The sequence below is a fragment of the Pecten maximus genome, unplaced genomic scaffold (assembly GCF_902652985.1).
Source record: "Pecten maximus unplaced genomic scaffold, xPecMax1.1, whole genome shotgun sequence".
Classification (NCBI taxonomy): Eukaryota; Metazoa; Mollusca; class Bivalvia; order Pectinida; family Pectinidae; genus Pecten; species Pecten maximus.
In genome coordinates this window covers 20,210-46,750 of record NW_022982957.1, presented here as the reverse complement: position 1 = coordinate 46,750, position 26,541 = coordinate 20,210, and the positions used below count along the sequence as shown (strand labels likewise).

The window sequence follows — 26,541 nt, the reverse complement described above, 5'->3', positions numbered from 1 at the left end:
ATATAAAGAAGCGCACTGTGAAGTTGTGTACAGTATCGAAACATTTGATACTGAGATATAGTTACTATACTTATACCAAGCATACACAAATTCGTCCAACCTTAAGGCACCGAAACAAATCAAGAATATCTATTCTTATTTTATATTTTGTAAAGAAGTATTTCCAACAACGTGGATCCATAATATTCTTATTTATTGATACATGTAATTGAAAGGAGAAATATATTAAGAGTAAACTTCTTCAGTACCGCTTTTATTAGTCTAATAAATGTTTATGAAACTTTTCTATGTCTTCCACAATATCGTTAATGAATATTAAAAACAACAACGGGCCAAGAGTTGAACCTTGGGGAACTCCGGCTTTTACATTTGACCAATTAGAGAATTTACCATTAATTACTACTCTTTGTTTTCGACGAAGAAGATAATTTTTGAACCAATTTAGTAGAGAACCCCTTATCCCAATACATGACAATTTACATAAAAGTCCCTTATGCCAAACACGATCGAATGCTTTACTAACATCAAAAAATACCATTCTTATTTCTTTACCATTATCTAAAGCAGAGTAAATATCATGAGTGATAGCAAGTAGTTGATTAATGGGTGAATCGCAACGCCTGAATCCAGATTGGAAAGGGGAGAGTAGAGAGTGAGTATGTAAGAAATTGTAAACATATTTATAAACACATCTTTCCATGAGTTTACCAATAATGGACAGTAATGAAATAGGTCTATAATTAGTTAAGATGGATTTACATTCTTTTTTGTGCACAGGCGTGACATTAGCTGACTTCCATTCTGTAGGAAAGATACCAGATTCGAGAGATTTGTTAAATAAAGAACAAAGAGGTTTACATATAATATCAGCAGATTCCTTGAGTAATCTAGCATTTACAAGATCAGGACCAATGGCTTTAGAGCAATCAAGATTCAGTATTGCATCCTTAACATCAGTAGCAGTTATGTTAATATTAGATAGATTATAGTTATGTCCATAGTCAATGTTAGGCAAAGCAGTGTTAGTATCATCAATATTAGATTGGGAACAGAAAAAATCGTTGAATAAACAAGCTTTTTCGAAATCGTCAGAGATGCAAGTGTCATTATGAAGAAGTGGGGGTATTGAAGAGTTTTTACGATTAGGAAATAATGAGTATACAGTTTTCCACCACTTCTTCACACTGAGATTTGAAGGTTTCCGAAGGTTTTCACAGAGGTTATTGACATATGCGACTTTAGCCTTTTTAATAGAATTGATACATTTATTACGAATTCGGCGGAAACTTGTCCAGTGAGCATCTGTTGGAGAACGTTTGGCTCTTTTGTGGGCACGTTTGCGTTTACGAATTAATCTTTTGATTTCATTTGACATCCAGGGTGGTTCATTAGATCGTACAGTGATAATTTTGTTAGGTATACATGTTTTAGCAATTGCAAGCAATGTGTCTGTAAAATTTTTGACCGAATCATCAATATCATCAACGTCGATCAGTGTATTCCAGTTTAAATCATTCAATTTCCCTCTAAATAAATCGTAATTTCCTTCATCGAAGAGCCAAATGTTACGCTTAAAACTTTGCTGGATCGGTTTAGTTATATTAAAAGAACAGAAAGTAGGACAATGGCATCTAACCGGTTGGTCAAGGAAGCTCTCTCCGACAATACATTTACTAATTATGCTACTATCACTAACACACACAATATCTAAAAGTGAGTTTGAGGATTCAGTAAAAAATGTTGAGGATTCTACTAATTGAGACAAGTTATAGAGAATAAGCATATCTCGCAAGTGAGAAGACTGATTTTCGACCAACAAGTTAGCGTTGAAATCACCTGTAAATACAATGTTAGTTATACCCGTGTTAAAGGCTTGTTCAACAGAGTGAGATATGTGAGACCAGGTGATAATTGGAGAATTTGGAGGTCTATAAAAAGTACCATACAAAAACTTCTCTGTGCCAAGAACTATTTCCAACCATACACATTCTATGGTTGGTAATTCTAGATCTTGCCTTCGTTTTGCAGATATCGTATCTTTAACGTAGACCGATATACCACCACCAATACGGTCAGGCCTACAGTAACAGAATGGGTCTGAGTAACCAGGCAAGCTGAGTTCCGGAGAGATATCAGTGACTTTTAGCCAAGTCTCAGTAAATGATAATATAGAGTATTTGTTAAGTTCGGTATAAAGTATATCGACTTTGTTATTAAGACTTTGAACATTGAGATGGACGAAAGAAAAGTTACGATCAAGATCAAGCTGATCACTTATATTTGAAAAAAGTGATGATGAAGATGAATTCAGAGACGAAGGACCAGGATTTACTTCAATATCGCCAGACAATATTAGTTGCCACTGGATAAGCGAAAAAAAGAGAGAAAACAGACAAGCAATGTCTACTAAAGAAACGATAATATTGTACGAGAACTTACCATGACAAAAATTGCGGATGGAATTGATTTGAGATCTAACAAATGACAAACAAATTAATAGAATCAGTAGTAATAACCCAACGCAAAGAGACTTGAGGATACTCAAATAGATGACATAGTTTGAGGACTGAACACAGTTGTTAAAGCTACCAATTCGAGCACGATATAGCGTTAGACTAACTGGCATTATGTAATGCCAAATAAGGTAATGTAAGAATCAGAACTGTGTGCAAGAACTGGTAGTTCAGCATATTATGAAATCAATGGCATAATAGGCAAGGCAGAAGGGGATCGAGAATAGAAAGGAAACAGAAAAAGTATAAGTAAGGTAAGTAGGAAAGCAAACATCAAGGTAAATATGCTAAGGATGGAATCAGACCGGACTAGATATAGTTACTATACTTATACCAAGCATACGCAAATTCGTCCAACCTTAAGGCACCGATACAAATGAAGTATATTTATTCTTATTTTATATGGGATAAAGAAGTATTTCCAACAACGTGAACCAATAATATTCTTATTTATTGATACATGTAATTGAAAGGAGAAATATATTAAGAGTAAACTTCTTCAGTACCGCTTTTATTAGTCTAATAAATGTTTAACCATAATGTCCATGCATGGCTCATGAGCAGGCAGTGAACACTAATAGTCATACCTTAAGTTAAGCACAGTAACATCATTTAGCATACAAAAGAAAATATGGATATAACAAGACGATAACTGGTTATTATTTTAGATTAACATTCCTTCGCATTCTTTGAAAAACATAAGAGTCATAACAATCAATCATCCAGAATCGGATGGTAACTGTTTTTAAATTATTGAGTCTAAATCATGTAACAGAAACATAAAAGTAAACGTCAGAATGTACTGTATACGATTTCACACACAGAGGAATATTTGTCACCAGCATCACAATATACATAATACGATTTGATTTCACATGCTGGATAATACATTTATTAGTCACCAGCGGCAGAATGTACAGAAGACGATTTCACATACTGGAGAATATAAATCAGCTTCAAATCTTACGTGTTCTACTTCTACTCCGGAATGCAACATTTAATTTCCGTAGGTCCTGGACACAAGTCAGTCTTCCAGCGTCCCTCGCATTCAACTTTAGTAACGTCTAAGCATGTTCCTCCGTCTACTCTACAGTCTGCAACATAAAACATGGACAAAGTAACAACATTAGAATGAAGACTCATGAAACGTGTAGTACTAAAATTACACTGCCATCAAACAACTATCTTTAATAAATACCGCAGTGTAAAGATTTATGCAGAATGTCCTCAAGTCTACAGTACCTATGTTTTAGCTTAATCTATACCATATTAACCATACATTGTAACATACATTTCGATTTATTTAGCATAGACTGTGTCTATATATTTAGATAGTTAACTTAATAAACAAATACTAAGTACGTCGTTACTGAGAAACTCAAAAACAAAAAAGTTATTACAAAATATGCTTAAAAATCATATATTTTAAAAACATATATATGCTTATTTACTTGTCCACATCTCCGGCTTGATTCTGTGCCAGAAATCTCCGAATTCTTCATGTAAACTGCTATAGAACTTGGACCCGGGACATTCCGTTGGTCGAGCATCTCTATGACCGAAGACACTGTTGTTAACAGAAAGTACTCCTTTGATTTGAAGACAAGCATGGAGCCTCTTTAATGATGTAGTGGCATCAGTAGTTGGTAAAGTTTTCGTGAAATCACCGAGAAGGCATACACCGATACTTCTATTATTGTAGCCTGGTGAGTGAGCGCCTTTGACTCTTCCACCCCGACCCTCAAACACAGTCCCATCTCCGCCAATCAGATAGTGGTAACCGATGTCATCAAAACCTGCAAAGGTTGTTGTTATAAATAGCTATAATAAATTGATATGATTGTGTATTTAAATACTGATATGAACCTCGAGAGACAATTTTCCGGGTTGTACATTATGACACGTGACACCATACCTTAAACTACGTACAATTTGCGAGAGAAATATGTCAATAGTCAAAGAATATTTTTAAAAATCGCAACAATAAACACTTCAATAAAATCAGCTTGTACACTGCAAACTAATATGTCACAATAAAACGTTTTAAGGAACAGAGTAAAGGCAATCATTAAACAAACGTTCCAATGTACTGGTATGATTTCCAATAAGAGCTCCGTATCGAAAAAACGGCTGCTCTATGTTACCAGTCTGTCAGTCTGCCCGTCTGTCTGTCCACAAAGGTTCAATAGATAAATAGTGTTGTTAAAAATCAAAATAAAGAGTCAAGGTAATAAGTTATAAATGCCAAGGTCAAAGATTCAAGATTTTTTCCCGGTATATGCTTTTGACATATTTTGCATTTTCATTAAACTGGAATTGGACTAGATATTTCAGTGTTATATTAAAAAAAAAGCAACATCATCCCTTTTCCATTCATACTGAATATATAAAAGTAATGTGTATAGGCACATAATCAAGCTCTTAATTTTAGCTAGTACAAATTTTTACTATCTTTTATAAGAAAATCAGGTAAAAATGCCCAAATTAGAAAAAAAAATATAAGACACAGGTTAATGATATGTAAATACAGACAGTCAACCCCTTATATGACCCACACTGAATTTTGTTTCTACCACAATGCCCTGTGTTATTCTCAATCAATTGTATAAATTTGCTAACTGTTGGATATATATAGGTTATATTTAAATTTGTCTGGAATTGTCACTATATAGTCTGTTTGAGAGCTCTGGCATTGATGTACGTTTAAATGCTATCCATCACGCACTACACGTATCAGCGTATGAATACAACACAAACTGGAACTACAATATCCAGGATAATTCAGTTTAATGATTATTTTGTCTACATTATTTGTTATAAATAATATACCATTTGCGCATTACACGCTGATAATAAAACGATTAACAAAATTGAGTTTCTTTTTTTTTTTTTTTTAATTTTCCATGTACTATTTTGTTTGCCAAAAAACACGAGTCCATGTTCCGGCTGCTCCAACGACTGATAAAATATCTGCTGACTGTCGATAAGGCGGGAATTATGAATTTTAGATATAAATTATAGCATTAAGAAAATTAAAAAAAGTAAAAGGAATGTAAATACAAGCGTTGCACTGTATTTGTATGGTATTTATGATCTATTTGAATGCCAGAGCTTTGCAAGCAAACAAATGATAATGTGCGTTAGCACCTTCCTGTCTTTTGATTGGTCAAGAATCCGAACTTTGAACCAAGCTGCAATTGTTATTGACGTCATCAATAATCGAATTACGTCATCTGTACACCTTTCTCGTATATGCGAAAGAAGACTTTGCCATGTTTCCCTTTGATTCAAGCCGATATTATTGTGTTAGAAACATGACACACCACTCATGTTTTTTTTTTTATATGGGATTTATTTCACACGAGTAAGCTATTTTTTAAAAGTTATAAAAGACACGAGCTTTAGTGAGTGCCTTTTGTAACTTTTTTAATATAACTAACGACAACCACTCGTTGTGTAACCTCTATCTATACAACATTTGCATTTTAATACAGCTGTGATTGAAAAGGAAACTTAATTATGCCATGTTTTTCAGACCTGTAAAAACCATTGTAACCACTAAAAACCTTAAGAATTACGAAACCTATGACGTATGACCTATGCTCATCATTTCAACAAGTTTTTTCTGCTAATTAACCTTGTCTGCTACAAAGCATTTTTTTTTTTTTTTTTTTTTCTGTAGGCAAAAAGAAATTTCCGGTGTAAACACATTTTCGAAAAATCCGAATATTAATAATTTCGAACCCCATTTCTTTTTTATACAAATATGAAGCCTGTATATACTTTATAATGAATGTACCACACATGAGATGACGAATACTTAACCTTTTCCTTGATCATTTTTCGGTTTTTGGTGAAATGCCTGGGTGTCTTTCATTTTCTTCAAGCACGTTTTTCGATTTGAACAGGAATCTCCCGTCGAATGATGGATAATAAAGAAGGACAGATTGGATCCCATGGTCCCAAGGGGTTTCAGTGGGGTTCTGGCTCCCCAGGAATCACGTGTAATGATGGGCAAGCCTTCACCACATTCCTCAGTGCTTCGTACTTAAAGTAATCAATCACAGTTTGGTTTAGTTTATAACGGACAATAAAAACTAGTCATATCTATCATTTTTATTATGGCAGACTAAATAATTAATAAAGATTTCTACGGATAGTTATATGCGCAGTAATATATGGTAACAAAAAATGACCTTACATCATATATTCAAACTCGCTGCCATTTTGTTATATCTAAAAAGCTGTAACTTTAAATGAAACAAGTCTAAGACTATTTTAACAATTATTTTTGGGTAAAAATAGTCTTCTTTCATAAGATAACTCATTTAAGATCCTATATTTAGCAATACATTGTATTTTTTCGTACTATTAAAAATGAAATTTCCCGCTATTTCAACGAACATGTAAACCATTTGTTCTTTGTATCTTTAAGAACATCATATCAATATAAAATATTGACATCTGCATCAGTAGTTAGAATTGATTATATTTGTTGTGTAAAACATATTCTTTTGATTTCGTGTATTAGTAAGCCAATGTGTGTGTCACACAGATTTACCTTTTGTATAGTTACCAACCCATTGTTGTATTCGTGTACATTTTGTTGAATATAAACTTACTGTGATGTAAATCAGTACAGAATCGTTGATTTATTTTAGGACATTTAAATTCAGACATGTATGATCCAGTGCATATGATTGTCTCATCCTGACATACTCCCGATGGCCTTTTGACAGGTTTGACAGGTTCGACTGCACTACTTGATTTCCCTTTAAAACAAATAGGAAAAGTGACAACTGTTAGTCATGCCATGACATGATCCAATGTAATTTACCATATATTACAACAAATGTATGATTTACAAACTGTACCCTTTAAATAAAAAATATGATATAAAGATTGATATTACCGACAACGAGTAAATCTTATCGGTTTATAACAAGAATAACGTGATGTTTATTTTGATACAATACCCAAAACTAAATATTTTATACTTTTACCATCCTCTAGAAAAGTTAAACTTCTAACTGCGTCTATTAAATTTATATTGAAAAATAATTTAATAAGGGTTTTTTACATGTATAAATATTTCTATCAATTTATTGCTTTGATAGAAATAAACTTGCTAATACTTGAAATAATTTGTAATAAATTGTAATATTTCCATACATTTCCGAAATTGGCAGCTTTGCATATCAATTTGCGTCATTTGACTAAATTATTTTCCTTACACCCCACCTATTATTGTGAAAAGAAAACATTTTGACAAAAAACAGGTCAATTCATTCTGAGAAGATCTTTTTCTATTGTCGTAGAAATAAGTCAAACTAGCTCGTATGTGTTGAATATGGTATTTCTTTCATTCTTGTTAGTTACAAAAGTTAGAAAAACACTCTTCTAAGCTTGTGACTTTTGTAACTTTTGAAAAATAACTAACTCGAATGAAAGAAATATCATAAACGACCACTCATTGTGTAACCTTTATTTACACGTTGTGGCTGCGATATTACATACAACCTACATAAATCGAATTCATTTTGTATTATACAATAATATAAGCTTACTCACCATAGTTCCTGTGTAACACGCTCAATGTGCATATACACACACGTAAAAATAAATAACAGAACCAGTCGTTGAAATGAATTCGGGTTATATGTTTATTTGTAAGAAGGGTCAGAAATAAAAGGTAAAGAAAAATAAATGATTAAAATAGATAAAGGATTATAGATATCACAGATATCCGCAACAAAAATACACACAAACAATACACAATTCGTTACATTATATACATATATATGTACTTGTACTCACTTGCGTAACCAGAGAGCCCTTACGACTTATTCGTCAATGAAACCAGTCTCAGGGATCTCAGTGAACTTTTTTCATGTGTTGGTAATTTCATGTGACAGCCAGTGTTTATGTTATCGGCGCTGTAACAATTTGTGACTGGCAGTGTTAAGGTTGTCGACGCTGTACCATTTTGTGACCGGCAGTGGTTATGGTGTCGGCGCTGTACCATTTTGTGACCGACAGTATTTATGTTGTCGGTGCTGTAACCTTTTGTGACCGGCAGTATTTATGTTGTCGGCACTGTAACAATTTGTGACCGACGGTGTTTATGTTGTCGGCGCTGTTACATTTTTGCGACATGCAGTGTTAAGGTTGTCGGCATATATTTCAATGAGTTTTATTTATAAAGAGTTCGGTCTCACTCGTAGGTCTGGTATTTTACAACATTTTCGTTCGGCGTTAAACAGGACATTACACGTGGATCAACTGATTCCAATTCATGTTATTATAAAAAGAATGTTTTCATCTCTTAGCTCTAAATTCAAGATTGGGCATCAATGGCAAACTTTAAAGAGGTTTTATATATATATATATACATACGCTAGGTTATATATATATATATATATACATACGCTAGTATCCGCCTTCGGCCTACGTTTGCCGAAGGGTTCATTGTGGTTTCTCCAGTTACTAAAACATTATTCTTATTGTATTTTATTGTATTTCCAGTACTTCTTATATATATTATGTGATTGTATTTGTGATTTTTTGTGTTTTGATAAAGGGGCGGATTGCCTCGAAAATTTAACAAACCTTATTGTTTACACTGTTTGAATTACTTCTTTGCCCCATATATATATACATGTATATACATTCATAACAAAGTGAATTCAGACATATCAAATTAGCAAATGTTTCTGCATTTGCTCATACTGGTACAAATTTAACGATGGTTATTTCCCTTTACATACGCGGTAATCATAGCGTGAATGTAGATGGCTGGAATTGATATTTTGCATAAATATTACATACATAAAGAATTTAGTTGGCTTCAGTCACGGAGTTTTATTCATTTGATGTTTCTATCTGTACTTTACCATTCCAGATTAAATTATCAATTAGGACCTGACAAAGAGATATGTGTGAATGCTACACAAAACGTGATCAGAATACATTATACATGGTTATATATTGTTTTGTAATTTACCAGCGTAGTTACTGTTTTACGGATTACGTACTTACCTAAAAGTGAAATACAAAGAAGGAGACAGGCCAGCTGTATTTTGTTGTCCATTTCCAACCACTCTGTCTGCTGTCTGAGCTATGTGTATACAACCGAATTCAAGTCGACTATAACACTTCGATCAGTCGTCATAATAGGCAGTTTTTCTTCCTGGTCTGTACGGTCTGTTGTTAGACAAAACATGGCCGGTGTGTATGTGGTGTGTGTTATTGTTGTTGTCATTACTGGTTTGCACAGAGGATTATCACATCATTTCCATCATGACACCAACTTTGAATCAGACGAAGGCGAACATGTGTACCATCTCACCAGCTCAGGACACACCAGAAATATCATCAATCTGGATGACCACAAAACAATCAAGGTAAGTCTATACAGAGTTTTATGTGTGAGACATGTTAACTGACATGTTGGATTCTACTATTGTTATTTGAAGTGGCCCTAAAGGTTAGGCATTATTGAAACCACTTTTCCCATTACATGAGTTGTGATAGACTTAATTTGGAATAGTTTTCTTTTCTGTACCTGTTTCCGTAATATCGCACTTGCCACTTTCAGGCTTTTGGCATTGATTTAAAGGTTCGTGATATACCAAACACAGGTACTTAAATCTGCGACCCTGACATACCAAATACAGGTACTTAAATCTCAGACCCTGACATACCAAAAACAGGTACTTCAACCCCGGGCCGTGACGTACCAAACACTGGTACTTAAACCTCTGACCCTGACATACCAAATACTGGTACTTCAACCTCTGACCCTGACAAACAAAATACAGGTTCTAAAATATCAGGCAGGGACATACCTAACAGTGGTACTTAAACCTGCGACCATGACATACCAAACACTGGTTATTAAACCTCTGACCCTGACATACCAAATACTGGTCCTCAAACCTCTGATCCTGACATACCAAATACTGGTACTTAAACCTCTGACCTTGACATACCAAATACTGGTTCCTAAACCTCTGACCTTGACATACCAAATACTGGTACTTAACAGGCCATGACATACCAAATACTGGTACTTAAACATCAGGCCGTGACATACCAAATACTGGTACCTGAAATTAAAAAAAACCAATCTGTTCTTGACGTTCAGCAATGGGATATTCAGAACAATATCTTTACAGTTTCTTTAACATCAATACACAAATCCCGGTTTTGAACCAAAAATATATGCATGCGCTGGTAAAACGGTTTTATATAAGACAAAGTATTCCGATGAAAGTGCGTTTAGCATTATTCAGAGCTTTAATCACGTACAATGATACAACCTCTCTGTTTTGAATACCTAAATATCTTTTTGGCTCATGTGACATTTTCGAACCGAAAGCAGATTAATGTCGATGCAGGAATTTTCTTTCAAATCAAAAACGCGTATGATAAAAAAAACAAAAAAAAACCTTAATATCTGATATCGATAGAATATATGATATATACATAATGTATAATAATATTAGGACTACAAGAACAATATAAAGACTCAACCAGCAAGCTCGAATCCTTTTGCATATGTTTAGATATTTTGATAAAATATTCCATACCAACGAAAGACAAGCAAATCTTGTTATATAACAATGATATTAGATATGAGCATTATACAACATTACCAAAATGTTTATTGGTGAGACGTCTAAATCGTGTTGGTAAAGTAACCGTGTCGTTTTTTTCTTTTCTTTTTTTCTCGATGCTGTTTATTCATATATAAACAGAAGGCATTACCGTCTTCTCGTAATTGTAAATTCATAATTTGCTATCTTTTTAACTTTTATCAATATAGGCTAATATATAAATGTATGCTTTAGGGTACCAGGTGTAAGGAAACAGTTTTGATTGTTGTAACATTCGACCCGGAAACAATATCAACATGGAGTGTTGGTGACGTCGTCCTAGGAAACGCTGTACGGGAATGTTACGAAGGAGGAAGTGGAACCAATCAATTACGACACGTGCTGGAAATGACTATGAAACGAGACGACCGAGTGGAATTGTCAACCGAACCACTTGAGTAAGATTATGATGTATAAGTCTTGGATACAGGTCTGTTCCATCTTACCTGGCTTGGTTTACTTTATTGTTCTAATATAAGACACGTGTATTAAGTGGAACAGTTATTAGGTTCTATTATCATTATCCTCTTTGTGATACTGGGTAAAATAATAGATTAAGAAGTGTTTTAAAGAAAAGTTCACATGCATGTAGTTGGGACAACCATTTCCCCTTGAATCTGTCCAAGCTATAACATGATCCATCTACATTATCAAAAGTGAAAAGGCCGAACAAAGCAGCCTGACTTCAATACAGGTTCTTATTTCCTGGCATCAATATATCATTTAACTGTGTACAAACAGTCGACATATATACACTTGTATGTTGTCCATTACAGTAGATATTTAACAGCACAAACTTGATTTGTTCCAAATAATCTAAAGTAATCTAAGTAAACAAGAAGACAAGTTTATTGAAATGTACCTTTTATATATATGAAAAAAATATTATTTAATATTTTAGTGATACTGAAAGTATATGTAATGCTATATTTCAGGTTTTCAAAGCTATTTGAGGCGTTTGAAGTAAATCTTCACTACCTTGGACCCCACACTCGGGTCAAGAGGAGAACATCTGGAATACCATCTGCCATTATCGGGGCTGTTAACTTCAACACGAACTTTTCAGAAACAGTTCGTTTTAATCCCGAGAACAGCATATTTGGTATCCAGAAATTATCAACACAGATATCTCCAACTGTGTTTAACAGCGACAGTCTACCACCCGTCACAGATGATACAGTGTACCGCGTAGCGTGTGAATCATGTTCCGGTGATATTTCCACGTCATACAGGTTGTAAGTGTTTCACACTTTCATTCTCAGAAAGGCATTGGTATTTATAGGGCCCGAATCATTTACGTACATGGGCAAGCCCATTTTAATTCGTACACATTGCTTTGTATAAATTGATATTGATTTAACTTATTTGTTTATAATTTATCTATTAATGAGGTAGAAAATGGAATACCGACCTAATTACGTCAAATAATTCCAATTTTATATTGCAGGCAGATAAAATTAGTCCGGACTCCCGAGAACAAAGCAGAACTAGCAGTGTTTGTGTCAGAGGTAGGGTTTGTTGCTCTTAATACCTATATATGGCTACGAAGTAATATTACAAACAGCATAATGTAATAAAATAAATACTAAATACGAAAGTTAACACCTACTTGACTTGACACTACCATGTACACAAATAGTGTATGATATAATCACGATGTGTCGGTACACTGCAAACGATCATAAGAAAAGACTAGAAATGTTATTCATTTTACATCTATGTTACTTATGAAGTCATTATAAGTATATATATTTCATTCCCTGAAGATTTCCGGGATGGTACAAGATCAGCTGACTCTGTCGGTAATGTCGACTAGAGCTGTCTCCAGTAACCACAGCGCTAATGTACTGAACACAGGGGTGTTTGACCTAGTAAGCATTCCTCTGGCCATCCTTCCTGATTTACCACCGCTGAGTCTGACAGTGCGGGCTCAACTGAAAACGTCAGTCGACGTCTTTATGGTTGCCACTGGGGCAATGGAGGCTAAAATCAATCTTAATGAGAGTGGACAGTTCAATGTGTGTAAGTATGCTTCTTTTGTTCCGCAATATAGCACTTCTTTAGAATTTTAGACCGTGTAAACATTGGATGTTTCGGGCAAATAATCAAAAGTATTACAAGCAAGAAGTTTCAGTATAATCCTTTTTTGTTCCTCTTATCGACTTTTTTTCTTGAGATCTTTTACGGCAACATAATTAGGACATTTACATGTTCGTAAGAACGATATTGTCGTTAAATGAATGTATTACTTCCGTTTGAGAAGATGTCAAATTAAATTTTGACCAAACCGGGCGATACAGAAACAGAGCACCGACATTAAAAGTAAACCGTAAGCCTTATTAAAAACAACGAAATGAAATGTGATTTTATAGCAAATTATGTTTATTTATAGCATTTTTGCCAGTGAAATATAGAAATATATAAACTAACAAAACGTTTTTGACCAATCAGAGCGAACCTTTGTATTTACCCCAATGAAACTTTTTCAATTTTTCCAATCGAAACGAAGATAGATAAAAGGGCTATTTTGCTGTATCTATGAGATATTCATACTAGTTTTTTTTTACTAAAACCTCACTTGAAGTTAGCTATTCATGCACAGATTCTCCGATGACAGCAGAAAACGCTTAAATTGCGTTGATCAGCCCTTTCAAAATGGTACCGTCAAGTTGACGTGGACACTATTAATTTTTCGATTTTTTAAAATTCTGTATATAATATGGAATAAAAAGAAAACTGAACCCGTGTGACAGAATATTTCGATATTTTTCACTCGTGCTTCGCACTAGTGATCGTATATTTAACATTACGTGAGGTGGCAAGCTTGATTGAATACGTTATTGCAAACTGAAATGTATTGTAAAGGGAAATGGCGGAATTAAAAGACGGCGAACCCCGAATTACTGCAGTTGATTTTGAGAGTTGTCATCTTTTATCTAGTACACTTTCTGGGATCGGAAAACAACTTAGGTGTAAACGCAACATTTACGGACTGGAGGTATACTAGGAGTGACACAAACAGTCTGGAGACGGAGGAAACGGTAAACGTCACAGCCACAGTAACCAATCAGGTATGATTGTCTAATACTGATATGTACTTGTGATATTACCATCACAGTCACATTAACCAACCAGGTATGATTGTCTAATACTGATATGTACTTGTGATATTACCATCACAGTCACATTAACCAAACAGGTATGGTTGTCTAATACTGATATGTACTTGTGATATTACCATCACAGTCACATTAACCAAACAGGTATGGTTGTCTAATACTGATATGTACTTGTGATATTACTATCACAGTCACAGTAACCAACAATGTATGATTGTCTAATACTGATATTTACATGTGATATTACCGTCACAGTCACAGTAACTAACGAGGTATGATTGTCTTATACGAATATGTACTTGTGATATTACCATCACAGTCACATTAACCAACCAGGTATGATTGTCTAATACTGATATTTACAAGTGATATTACCATCACAGTCACATTAACCAACCAGGTATGATTGTCTAATACTGATATTTACCAGTGATATTAATATCAAAGTCACATTAACCAACCAGGTATGATTGTCTAATACTGATATTTACTAGTGATGATTCCAGTACTTTGTATAACTTAAGATACAAGAGATGCGTGTAACCTGACGCTAATAATGCTTTCATTAGAAATGAAGTGAACATATATTGATGTACACTGCCTTTTTCTAGCTACAATTTACTCCAATGATGGCCTGGTCGGAGAAAGACGTATTTTGGAGTTTCGACTCCCCAACGACATACAGGTGAGTGACGAATCAATACAGGAGACACATTTTTATCCTTAAATAATAACTTGTTTACCTTAAAACATAAGCTTAAATCGTACATTAAAACCCCGATGACTCGAACTCCAATAGTTCCGAAGAATACGAAATATTCGGGTTTCGTTCGAGTGTTCCTAAATCGTTAGGTACTGATCAAATGTTTACAATAACATGATCTTAATGTTAACTTACGCTGCTACCCTAGTACAATATACAGTGAAGCTGGATTTAAGATACAATAGTATGGAGAAAAAAAAACATACAAACAATTTGAAACAAAACATAAAGTGATCATTGCTGTACGATATCACAATAAGCACAATAATCCACAAATATTAAATATTACGATAGACATGTAACCTTTGCTAATATAGCCATTACGTAAATTGATTTTACACTGATATGTGACTTTGGTTTGACAGCTATTATTCGAGAGTTAGACATAAATCAATAATTGAAATTGACATTTAAATACATACTTAAATCTAGGTAGGTAAAAAAGTCCTGGTGTGACACATATCGACGAATAATACTTTAGTATTAATACTATAAATATAAAGAAAGAGAGATAAATAATAGTTCTAGAAATGCAAAGTATTCGACAAAAAGGGATTGGAGTTATCCGAGTTTTATGCACAAAGAATATATAAGGACCCGTTCCGAACCAAACGAACAGTTAGGGTAAGGGATTTTGAAGAATTAGGGTCCGAGTAAGTGCGGTTTTACTGTATACCTAACTATTAATAAATGATAGAATAACAAGGATATCGCCATGTAAAATGATGTCGTTATTGTATGATATATTTTGCAGCAAAACAACACAGATGCATACTTTTTCCAATGTTGATAATGAGGCGTTATGTTCCTATGTGATGGCTGAATCAACAGGAAGACTAGAATTAGAGAAGTTGACTGCTGATATTACAGCTTTTGGCTTTCCCTTGTGGTATGTTTTTACCCTTACGAAATTAGAATACTTAAATGTGTGTGTAATATAGCAATAGAGTGTACAGAGAATACTTGATATAGAAGAACATTTTCAACACAAATCGAGAGTAAGATACCAACGAAAAATAAGCAACATCAATCATCTTAAATTGTATCATTCAGTCAGCCGTTTCGTCCTTCTAAGATGGTAACGAACTAAAGAGTTGATATGAGGAAACCAAACAATATAAATGAATCAATACTTTTCGGTCTTTAATGCGAAATATTAGACAGAGGAAGAGCGAACGTTTCTCATAAACTTTATTTCAATAATTAATTACCGATACGTTGCTACTTTATACCAACAATATAAGACCATGTAGAAGATACGAAGAACACCCACGATGGATAACTAACTCTTCTTTTTATTGTTTAAATTTAGCTGCGGAGATATTGGTATGACTCCCAGCGGAACAAACCAAACTCTTTCCACAACGAATGTCACAAAGAGTTGTAAAGCCTACTGCTCTAAAACAGATACTCCAGAACTATATGAAAGTCTTGAAGAAGCCTGTGGAGAGCCAAGCAATCCGATCATCGACAAAAAGGACGGCCTTAAACAGTAGGACATTTCCTTACAAAGGACTAAAAGAATAATATTATTGCAAATTATCATGGTTCATGTACATGCAGACAAAATGCATAATATGTATTAGATATATAAATGTTTCAAGGAGACTAAACATGATAAAATATAAAAAGTTATCAAAATTGAAAAGATCCATATGTCATAGCCTGAACACAAAACGATATTATCACGTAGTAAAACAAATAAAACAGACATCCAAACTTACATCCGTCTGTATCTATTCAAGGTTATATTCAAGTGGTGTACCTCTGGTTTATTCGGAAAACTTGGGTGTAAAAAGATATGGTGTCACCTAGCGGGCCATGTAGGTCACTGGGTACTCCGGTTTTCTTCCACAATAAGAACCCTTAAACGTTTCTATCCGGATCAACATTAGCGCTTGATAAAAGCTCGCAAATCGTATCAAAAGAATATATGACAATTTACACTACAACCGAGTGGAGAACATGTTGATTAAAATATCGGATATACGGTATAAAAATAAAATAATAAAAATAAAATTAAAATAAACCAATATATTGTACTTATATTATGTAATGTTTCATCACTGACATTGTATTGAATATATCTTTTGTCTTCAGTCTGGACGAGTTATTTGGGGACCTCATCGTATTTCCGTCTGAAGAGTCCATCCAATCTGCCTGGTGTGGTAATGAATCCACACCGTGCCCCGACTGCAGTAATGGTGACGCCACCAGTATTTGTGCTGACAGGCTGGTATCAAGAGATATGCACATCTCCCTGACAAAGTTTGCTCTGTTAGTACAAGCGGAATGGCCACTACGTAAGTCATTCAGTTTGAGTATTTCAGATATCAATATCTTTTTTTTGGTATATTGATATTGATAAATATATATATATATATCGATTCGCCATTGTTTGTAAGTAATTTGATATTCTACCAATAGTTAGTACATAATAATTTATATATATAAAGTCGTAATATACTAAAACTTCCAATTTCCATTATGTTTTGTGTTTCTGTGAACAATTAGAACCTCAAAACAAATTTAACTAAAAGACAAATACATCAAAAGAGTATATACAGACGTGGACAAATTTGATTATGAGTAGATGGTTAATAATGAAAATTTGCATTGATCTTCTTCCGAATTTTGGCGGAAAGCAATATCCCATATATTATCTGTTATTACCAGGAAAATTGATGGTAGACGAAGGATGGGACGAACCAACAGAACGATTTCCCGACAGGCAACATGGAAACACGTCGCTCTTCTACGAGGGTCGTGCAGCAACTATAGGCGTCACTCAAGAACTCGACTTAGCCAGATCCGTTGATGAAGATATTAACCGGAGATTATATCAGCTGGCAAAATGTGCAGGGTTACGCATGCGTGACGGCCAATCAGATGAGTTTCGGGAAGTATGTGTTGGAGAACAGACTGACCATTTTCGGCGTAAGAGATCGCTAAGGTCACGCAGATCGACAGGACTTAGTCTCGATTCAAACTGCAAATAATCCATCTGGCCCTGCATTGATTTATTTCAAAGTATTTTGACAGGTACCTCTTTGTACATTATACATCCTAATCTTGTTTTTTTAAGATATTGCATACCATGAAAATAGGTATTAATATATATTTACACCATACTATTAAAAACACAACACAACACCCCCGCAACAATCAGATAAATATGTTCTAACGTTTTTGTAAGAAACACACTATCTGTTTTGCCATTTGCCATTGCCACAAACAATACGGCAACGTTGATAGAAAAACGCAACATTTGAAAAACTATTACTAACTTACAACGATGTGGTATGATAATCAATTTTGAGTTATTGACTTTCTTTGTAGCCATCAGTTTTGATCCATCTAAGGTGTCATCTCAACTAGGAGGTCTAGATTTATTCCAAGCCGGTGATAAAGAATATCCGTCGGGCAGAAGCGTAGTTGACGTTTGTGGTGATATAGACGAGACCTACTCCCGATATAATATCAAACAAATGCAAAGGTGATATTTCCCTGGGGTGCCTTTGAATGACGTTATGCGTGTATCATTTTATACCAAACTTTTATCCTGTCCAACTATAGTTGTTCTGGTATTTGTTCACCTATAATGATATTACATTTTAAATATGATAGTGATCAGTTAGTCGGAGGAGGGCTTTGAATCTGTTCACAATCATGTATTTAATTATATATCCCTCCGTTACAAACGCTGATGGTCATTAGGCTTAGAAGGAAATTGTGTTCATTCAAAGTTCAGGAAAAGTTGATTCAGAACTCGATCTAACACATTTCTTCGTAATCAACGATAAAACATTCGTAAATGTGCCTTTTGTCTTACTTTATTGATGCATATTAAGGTATTTACTGTTTCTGTGTTTCATATGATTACAATTGTCGTCGTACCGTATTGGTTAGATAATGATAACATTATATATATCATCAGTGAAGTATGTCTGTTGTTCTTTACAGGCTACTCCAGTATCCCTATAATGATATCGAGTTCCCTGCCGAAGGCTCCAGTGAACAAATGTGTGGGTCAGTAACCAGACGCTGTGTCCAAGATACCGCGTATAGCTTCTCCACTGATCCATTACGATGGCTAAGCAGTAGGATGATGATACCGAGACTTGCCTTAAGACTTTACACTTTCTTCCTTTACCTAACGGAAGCCAATATCATCGGTAAATATATCATTGTTATATGTATGGACATCACAAAAAACAGGAACGAAATACAGTAGTTGATGTTAGAGTTATACACCCATCAGGGATGCAATGAATATATTTGGAAATAATTTGTTTTTAATTTATAATTTTATTTAAGTATTGAACTGTTTTTGTATGGTATTAATGATACATCTTAATGCTAGAGCTTTGCAAGGAATCAACGTAATGCGCAAATGGCATATTTAAAAAAAAAAAACACACACAAATAATGTACACAAAATAATTCGTTGTTAAACTTAATCATCCTGGATATTGTAGTTCCTGTTTGTGTTGTATGAATACGCTGATACGTGTAGTGCGTCATTGATGGTATTTAAACGTACATCAATGCCAGAGCTCTCAAACAGACTATATAGTGACAATGCCAGACAAATGTAGATAAATATATATAAAACACATTATCTGTTGCAGATCCGTGCTGTGATTCATTCAAATATTGTAAAGGAGTCTGCATACATGAGGACATGGTGTGTGAAGGTAACTTCTCTACTAAAACTCTGTAGTACGAATACATCTGTAACCATTCATTCACACATATATCCTACAACGTAACATGATAATTTACCTGACATTTATTATAGGTCATATCCCTTTGTTTAACGTTTAATGTTTTATGAAATATCTGCCATTACACCTTCCATGTTAAAGAAGAATCGAGCCAATATCGTGAAGCAAATCTAACATTATTTATTATATAGGTAGCACACGGAGGAAAACGACAAACTACTGGTAGGTTTCACTGATTTATAACTTAGAACTAATGGTCGGAACTCTGTTACAAACGACAGACGACTGGTAAGTGTGACTGATGGTCGGATTTCTGTAACATACGACAGCCGACTGGTAAGTAACACTGATGGTCGGATCTCTGTAACATACGACAGACGACTGGTAAGTATGACTGATGGTCGGAACTCTGTTACAAACGACAGACACGTGGTAAGTATGACTGATGGTCGGAACTCTGTTACAAACGACAGACGACTGGTAAGTATGACTGATGGTCGGAACTCTGTTACAAACGACAGACAAGTGGTAAGTATGACTGATGGTCGGAACTCTGTTACAAACGACAGACGACTGGTAAGTATGACTGATGGTCGGAACTCTGTTACAAACGACAGACAAGTGGTAAGTATGACTGATGGTCGGAACTCTGTTACAAACGACAGACGACTGGTAAGTATGACTGATGGTCGGACCTCTGTTACAAACGACAGACGACTGGTAAGTATGACTGATGGTCGGAACTCTGTTACAAACGACAGACGACTGGTAAGTGTGACTGATGGTCGGAACTCTGTTACAAACGACAGACACGTGGTAAGTATGACTGATGGTCGGAACTCTGTTACAAACGACAGACGACTGGTAAGTGTGACTGATGGTCGGAACTCTGTTACAAACGACAGACACGTGGTAAGTATGACTGATGGTCGAACTCAGTTACAAACGACAGACGACTGGTAAGTGTGACTGATGGTCGGAACTCTGTTACAAACGACAGACGACTGGTAAGTGTGACTGATGGTCGGAACTCTGTTACAAACGACAGACGACTGGTAAGTATGACTGATGGTCGGAACTCTGTTACAAACGACAGACGACTGGTAAGTATGACTGATGGTCGGAACTCTGTTACAAACGACAGACGACTGGTAAGTGTGACTGATGGTCGGAACTCTGTTACAAACGACAGACACGTGGTAAGTATGACTGATGGTCGGAACTCTGTTACAAACGACAGACACGTGGTAAGTATGACTGATGGTCGGAACTCTGTTACAAACGACAGACACGTGGTAAGTATGACTGATGGTCGGAACTCTGTTACAAACGACAGACACGTGGTAAGTATGACTGATGGTCGGAACTCTGTTACAAACGACAGACGACGTGGTAAGTATGACTGATGGTCGGAACTCTGTTACAAACGACAGACGACGTGGTAAGTATGACTGATGGTCGGAACTCTGTTACAAACGACAGACGACTGGTAAGTATGACTGATGGTCGGAACTCTGTTACAAACGACATATGACTGGTAAGTATCACTGCATAACTAAGACTGATGGTCAGAGGTCTTCTTTGAAGATATTTCATTTGGTTATTTTCTAGACTCATTAGATACAATTATTCGAATTAACCTCAGATTTTGATAAGAAAACCATGATATACCAAGAGAAATTAACAATTTTGTTTTGAAGTATCCGCATCCCTGATACATGTATATAGCATAATATCTTTATATTCTACAACAGAAATATATACTGATATCTATATATACCTATGAAATGTATTGTATGTATTATGTGTTTTGGTTTGTTGTTCAAACAAAAACACAAACCCCAAACCCGGACAAAAACCAACCAAAAAAAAACCAAAAGAAAAGGGGGTATGGCCCATATTTTCAACCTTAAAATTTTTATTTTTGTTTTTTGTGTTTTTTTTTTTTTTGTTTTTTTTTTGGGTGGGTGTTTGAAAATTTGTGGGGGTTTTTAAAGGGATGGGGTTTTGTTGTGGGTTTTTGGGTTTTGGTTTTGGGGGTTTTTTTTTTTTTGGTTTTGGGTTTTGTTGGTGGGGTGGGGTTTTTTTTTTTGGTTGTTTGGGTTTTTGTGGGTGTTTTTTGGGTGTTTTGTTGGGGGGTTTTTTGGGTGGGTTTTTTGTGTTTTTTGTTGGGTTTTAAACCCCCCCCCAACCAATTTTTTTTTGGTTTTTTTTGGGTTTTTGGGTTTGGGGTTTTTTATTTTTTTTTTTTGGGTTTTGTTTAGGGAGGAAGCGGGTTTAAAAAAAACCCCCTAGAAAATGCCCCCCCCGGGGGGGTAGGTGTTTTTGTTTGGGTTTTTTTGGGTTTTTTTGTGGGGGGGGGGTTTGTTTGGTGTTTTTTTTTAAAGGGTGTTTTTTGTTTTTTTTTCGCCCCGGGGGGGCCCTTTTTCCCCCAAAAAAAAAACCCCCCCCCCCAAAAAACCCCCCCCCCCAAAACCCCCCCCCCCCCCCCCCCCCAAAAACCCCAAAAAAGGAAAACCCCCCTACCCCCCCAACTTTTTTAAAAACCCCCCCCCCCCCCCCCCACCCAAAGCCCCCCCCCCCTTTTCCCCGGGGGCCCCCCCCCCCCCCCCCAAAATTTTTTTTGTTTTTTTGTTTTCTTTTTTTTTTTTGCTTTTTTTTTGGTTTTTTTTTTTTTTTTTTTTTTTTTTTTTTTTTTTTTTTTTTTTTTTTTTTTTTTTTCTTTTTTTTTTTTTTTTTCCCAAAAAACCCCCCTTTCCCGGGAAACCCCCGGGGAAAAAGACGGACCCCGGGGCCCTTTTTTTTCCAAAATTTTTTAAAAAAGAGCTCCTTTTTTTTTTCCCCCCCTAAACGAAAGTAACGGCAAACCACCATGTAAATAGGAACTATAACATCATGATGAACGTTATATTGCTTGATTTATAATCTTAATGTCACAAAGCAATCGTATTGAGGAAAATATTCGCTTTTGTTATAATTACATTTGAATGTTAACTGCAGGTAATATATGGACGGAGAAAACAAAGAGCTGTATGTCATTTATTAAGACATTCCTGTCTGCATTGTCCCGTCCATTTGGCGGGAGTCTCCATGACAACGCCGCTTTCTTTAATATGGATTCGCGTGCATCAACCGTGAGAACTGTTGCGTGTGGTGTTGGTAACCTTTGTCTCCCGGACGTTCAGTTTTATTCCATACTATGTAAGCAAATTATAATTTTATGCTTTCCCTGCAAAGACAAAAAGCATGACTAGATAATGCCGGTTTTTATGAAAATGGAATCTTGTGATTTGAGTTGAGCGTCATACGAAGACTTATACTTACGTACAATAATTATAAATACTGTTAGAGGTTACAGGAAGCCTTGACACTACGATATTTTCCTAAAAAATAATTTTAAGTACAACTAGCATGTATTTATTATCATAATAGATCTATCATACACCTATTAGCAGTGAAAATACATCATCCCGAGAATGAAATATATTTGTTCAAACATAATAATACTTAACAGTAGTTATTCAAATAAAATCATCTCTCTTTCTCGAAATTGACAGTGACGACTTTAGAGGGAATCTACCAACCAAACAGCGATAATGATGTAGAAGAGGCGCTGTACGGACCATCAGACAATCCACTTCCAGTTCTCGATCTTTTAGAACAGGAAATGGCGATGTCTGCAAGTGGCGTCGTAAAGATTTACTTAGAATCAAAGGATGACCTTAATGCCCTCTATCCTATCATAAAGGTACGTTTGATTATCATAGAAATGTATACATGTATCATTTTTCTCACTCTACACTTAGTTCTCCAGATGAAAACAAAATCACCAGGTAACAAAAGAAAACAGTTATGCTCCACAGAATTCAATTATGCTGTGACACATTTTGAAACAGTGGATTAATGAAAAATGGGAGTATAGATACGAAATCATATATATCTATATATACATAGTAGATAATAGGGCTAGTATAAATCCCATTCCGGTTGAATTGTTTCAAAAGGCATTTAAACGAGCGTTTGTGTCTGCCTCCATTCTCTTAAACTAGTTTACAGTATACGGTTACATAGTTATTGAATAAATTATATCTGTCAAGGTAAGTTAATGTATAAATGTGCTTACAAATGACGTACGCAGTGTATTTATTTTACAGATACTGATGACCTACAATCGTAACGTAAATGAAGTCGAATTTCACCTTATGACAGGGATATCTCACACATGGGTAATCTCCTCTTTGAAGAATAAGATGCAGAGATGGTCTACTTCCGTCTGTCCTTCTCGCAGCAGGATAGCGGTTGCACCATACAAACTAATTGACATACCGGAAGAACGACGTAAAAGATCCGTTGGTGAAACTCCCAAGATATTTCGTTCGAATCTCCGCGATGCCGAACTTGCATGGTTAATGCGGAATTAAAAGATACAATTTGGTTTCAATTGTATCAGTTACTATTTTATGGAAATGATTAACAACAATGGAATTCATTTAAATGATGTTAGCGATGCAATACAACAGTTACTTTTTTTTTTAAATGAAAGTATTTCACTTGTCTGATTGATTAGATTATAATTTTAATTGTGCTTTAATCAATAGCTAAACAGGAAAAACACAGGGATTTGTCACATATGCGGGGCGGAAATCTTGTAAAACAGCTACTATAACTCAAGCACAATATGCTTAAGTGATATATGGAAACAAGGGAATGAAGAAATAAGACAAAGGAACCACGAAAAAAGGATAGAAAACGATGTGTAGTCCTGCTGAGTATTTGAATAGATTTCATTATACAATAATTTTGAAAAAAAAAGCATGCAAGCTCGTAATCATAATGGAAGAAATGACACTTAAAGCCAAATTACTAAATATTGAACATGCAAATACCATTAAATCGTATTTGTTATAATGTATTGGTAATACTAAATATCAAATCTTTACTGCGGGTATATTGATACATTCAAATCGTGAAAATATAAATGGGAACTAATCGTTTACCAAAAGTACATACATTTATACTAATGCATTAACAAGAGGAAAGAAATATTCGAAACTGGAAACGAACTCAATTCTAATCATGAACACTGGGATACTACCTATGGAAATGTCGACATCAAATAGATCTGTGGTGGAACACTTTTATTAATTTCATTTTTACGCTGATTGATGGTTGTATTCTCGGTAAAATATTTGCAAAAATAATCTTACGTAACAATGTATAAAACGACATCATAATATAATAGTACTCAATGTTTACACGCTGTATATAGCAAACCTTCTTCGTTTAATCAACAAATAAACATTTACTGTAGTCCAATAGCTTGCTATATACCACTAACATTTTCGACCTGTATGTCATTGTTATATCGATTTATAATGATATAGCATCCTAGGTTTAAACGCATGAGTTTGCTCAATGTAAACCTCATCATATGCAATGCGTTGGGGCGGTCACGCAGTTACTGATTGTGAACAATAACAATCGAATATAAAACGCTAGTAAATTACCTGGTCTGTTATTTATGCTTCCAGAATACTCATTACAAGAATCGAAATCATGTATAGTGTAAAATGTAATAAAAATCCGTCTTAAGATTTAACTGTTTCAGACCTGTTACGAGCTAAAGACAAGAATTCGATCTAAGTAAACTTTCATTATTTTTTATTCAATTGTTAATTGTTCCGACATATCACATATATATTGCATGTAACTTTGCATTGACAGGTAATTGAACATATTTTAGTGTAGATTTATGTATCCAGTTGTGACAATCGTATTAATAATCAGTAGTGTTTCGATTATACATTTGTGCTATAGTGTGTGCCATTTTCATAAGGTGATATTTTCATACGTATTTATTTTATTGGTTATTTTTTGGTTTTGTTTTGTTTTTGATTGCTTTTTATTCTCAACAGGTATGCTGTAAAATCTTACTTAGGTTACATCAGTCATACACGTTTTAATTTACCATAAACAACGATGACGTAAATTACCATGTACACCTGTGTAATGATTGTGATTTGAAACTTACAAATAATGGATTGTTGTGTAAATAATTTCCAATTAAAGTGAATTAGTTTGTCAGTATAAGCTTTCACGTGAAATATGTGAGATGTAATTATTTTGTACTAATAATGATTTTTAACTATGATAATCAACTTTAAACAGTTAAATTAAAAATCATTGCGCCAATCTGCCCTCAATGATCGGCCGTCATCAACAGATCATATACACACAGGTGAAGTTATGAAATACAGCATGGTAGTGATTCATATTGAAAAATAACATGTAAACATAATAAACACACTGTTTCTACAAATTTTATGTTTGTCCTGTTGGTTTTTTATTATAAAAAAGGTAACACATCCAAACTAGTCTACATACCTATATCATATAAGAGTAATGTTTATTTGATTTGAAAAACAAATGTCCATTCGACTGAAACGTCCTGTTACAGGCATACCAATGTAATGACCTGTGTCGAATGTCCAAAGGTCCATTGAAATCCAATTGGTTTCCCTGGTATTGATATGTAAAGCACAGTGATGCTTTCACATGAATTCTAAAAATATGTGTTATACAGCAGGTTATAGTGTCTGCACCATGGACGGTTGATATTTTACATGTTATCCGTTAATGTGAGTGGTTGGACACCAATTGTTTGGACAAACGTAGGAATTCAAAATTACCAAAATGCGTTTTATAATTGTGAAGGTGAAATCACACATCCTTAATGCTGGAATGTTTACATTATTCATAAAC

At 34.7% G+C, this 26,541-nt stretch overlaps 4 protein-coding genes across 4 annotated transcripts; 3 read left to right on the top strand and 1 right to left on the bottom strand.

The window, feature by feature from the left end:
- Positions 1-3,011: 3,011 nt before the first annotated feature.
- On the bottom strand, positions 3,012-9,603 carry LOC117321192 (peptidoglycan-recognition protein SB1-like). The gene is made up of 3 exons (XM_033875658.1): positions 9,552-9,603; positions 3,965-4,309; positions 3,012-3,607 (listed from the first exon to the last, which is right to left on the bottom strand). Exons 1-3 carry the CDS (start codon positions 9,601-9,603, stop codon positions 3,492-3,494), a joined length of 513 nt encoding a protein of 170 aa, XP_033731549.1. The 3' UTR covers positions 3,012-3,491.
- LOC117321190 lies at positions 9,564-16,548 on the top strand. Its single transcript, XM_033875657.1, has 9 exons — positions 9,564-9,916; positions 11,366-11,568; positions 12,106-12,405; positions 12,618-12,678; positions 12,937-13,192; positions 14,111-14,241; positions 14,901-14,974; positions 15,807-15,941; positions 16,365-16,548. Exons 1-9 carry the CDS (start codon positions 9,734-9,736, stop codon positions 16,546-16,548), a joined length of 1,527 nt encoding a protein of 508 aa, XP_033731548.1. The 5' UTR covers positions 9,564-9,733.
- Positions 16,549-18,055: 1,507 nt separating this feature from the next.
- LOC117321194 lies at positions 18,056-19,891 on the top strand. The gene is made up of 4 exons (XM_033875660.1): positions 18,056-18,094; positions 18,392-18,548; positions 19,016-19,227; positions 19,684-19,891. Exons 2-4 carry the CDS (start codon positions 18,541-18,543, stop codon positions 19,773-19,775), a joined length of 312 nt encoding a protein of 103 aa, XP_033731551.1. The 5' UTR covers positions 18,056-18,094; positions 18,392-18,540; the 3' UTR covers positions 19,776-19,891.
- A 2,871-nt stretch (positions 19,892-22,762) lies between these two features.
- Positions 22,763-26,101, top strand: LOC117321193. Its single transcript, XM_033875659.1, has 3 exons — positions 22,763-22,980; positions 23,337-23,527; positions 23,934-26,101. The coding sequence occupies exons 1-3, from the start codon at positions 22,767-22,769 to the stop codon at positions 24,198-24,200; spliced, it is 672 nt and encodes a 223-aa protein (XP_033731550.1). The 5' UTR covers positions 22,763-22,766; the 3' UTR covers positions 24,201-26,101.
- Positions 26,102-26,541: the final 440 nt, after the last annotated feature.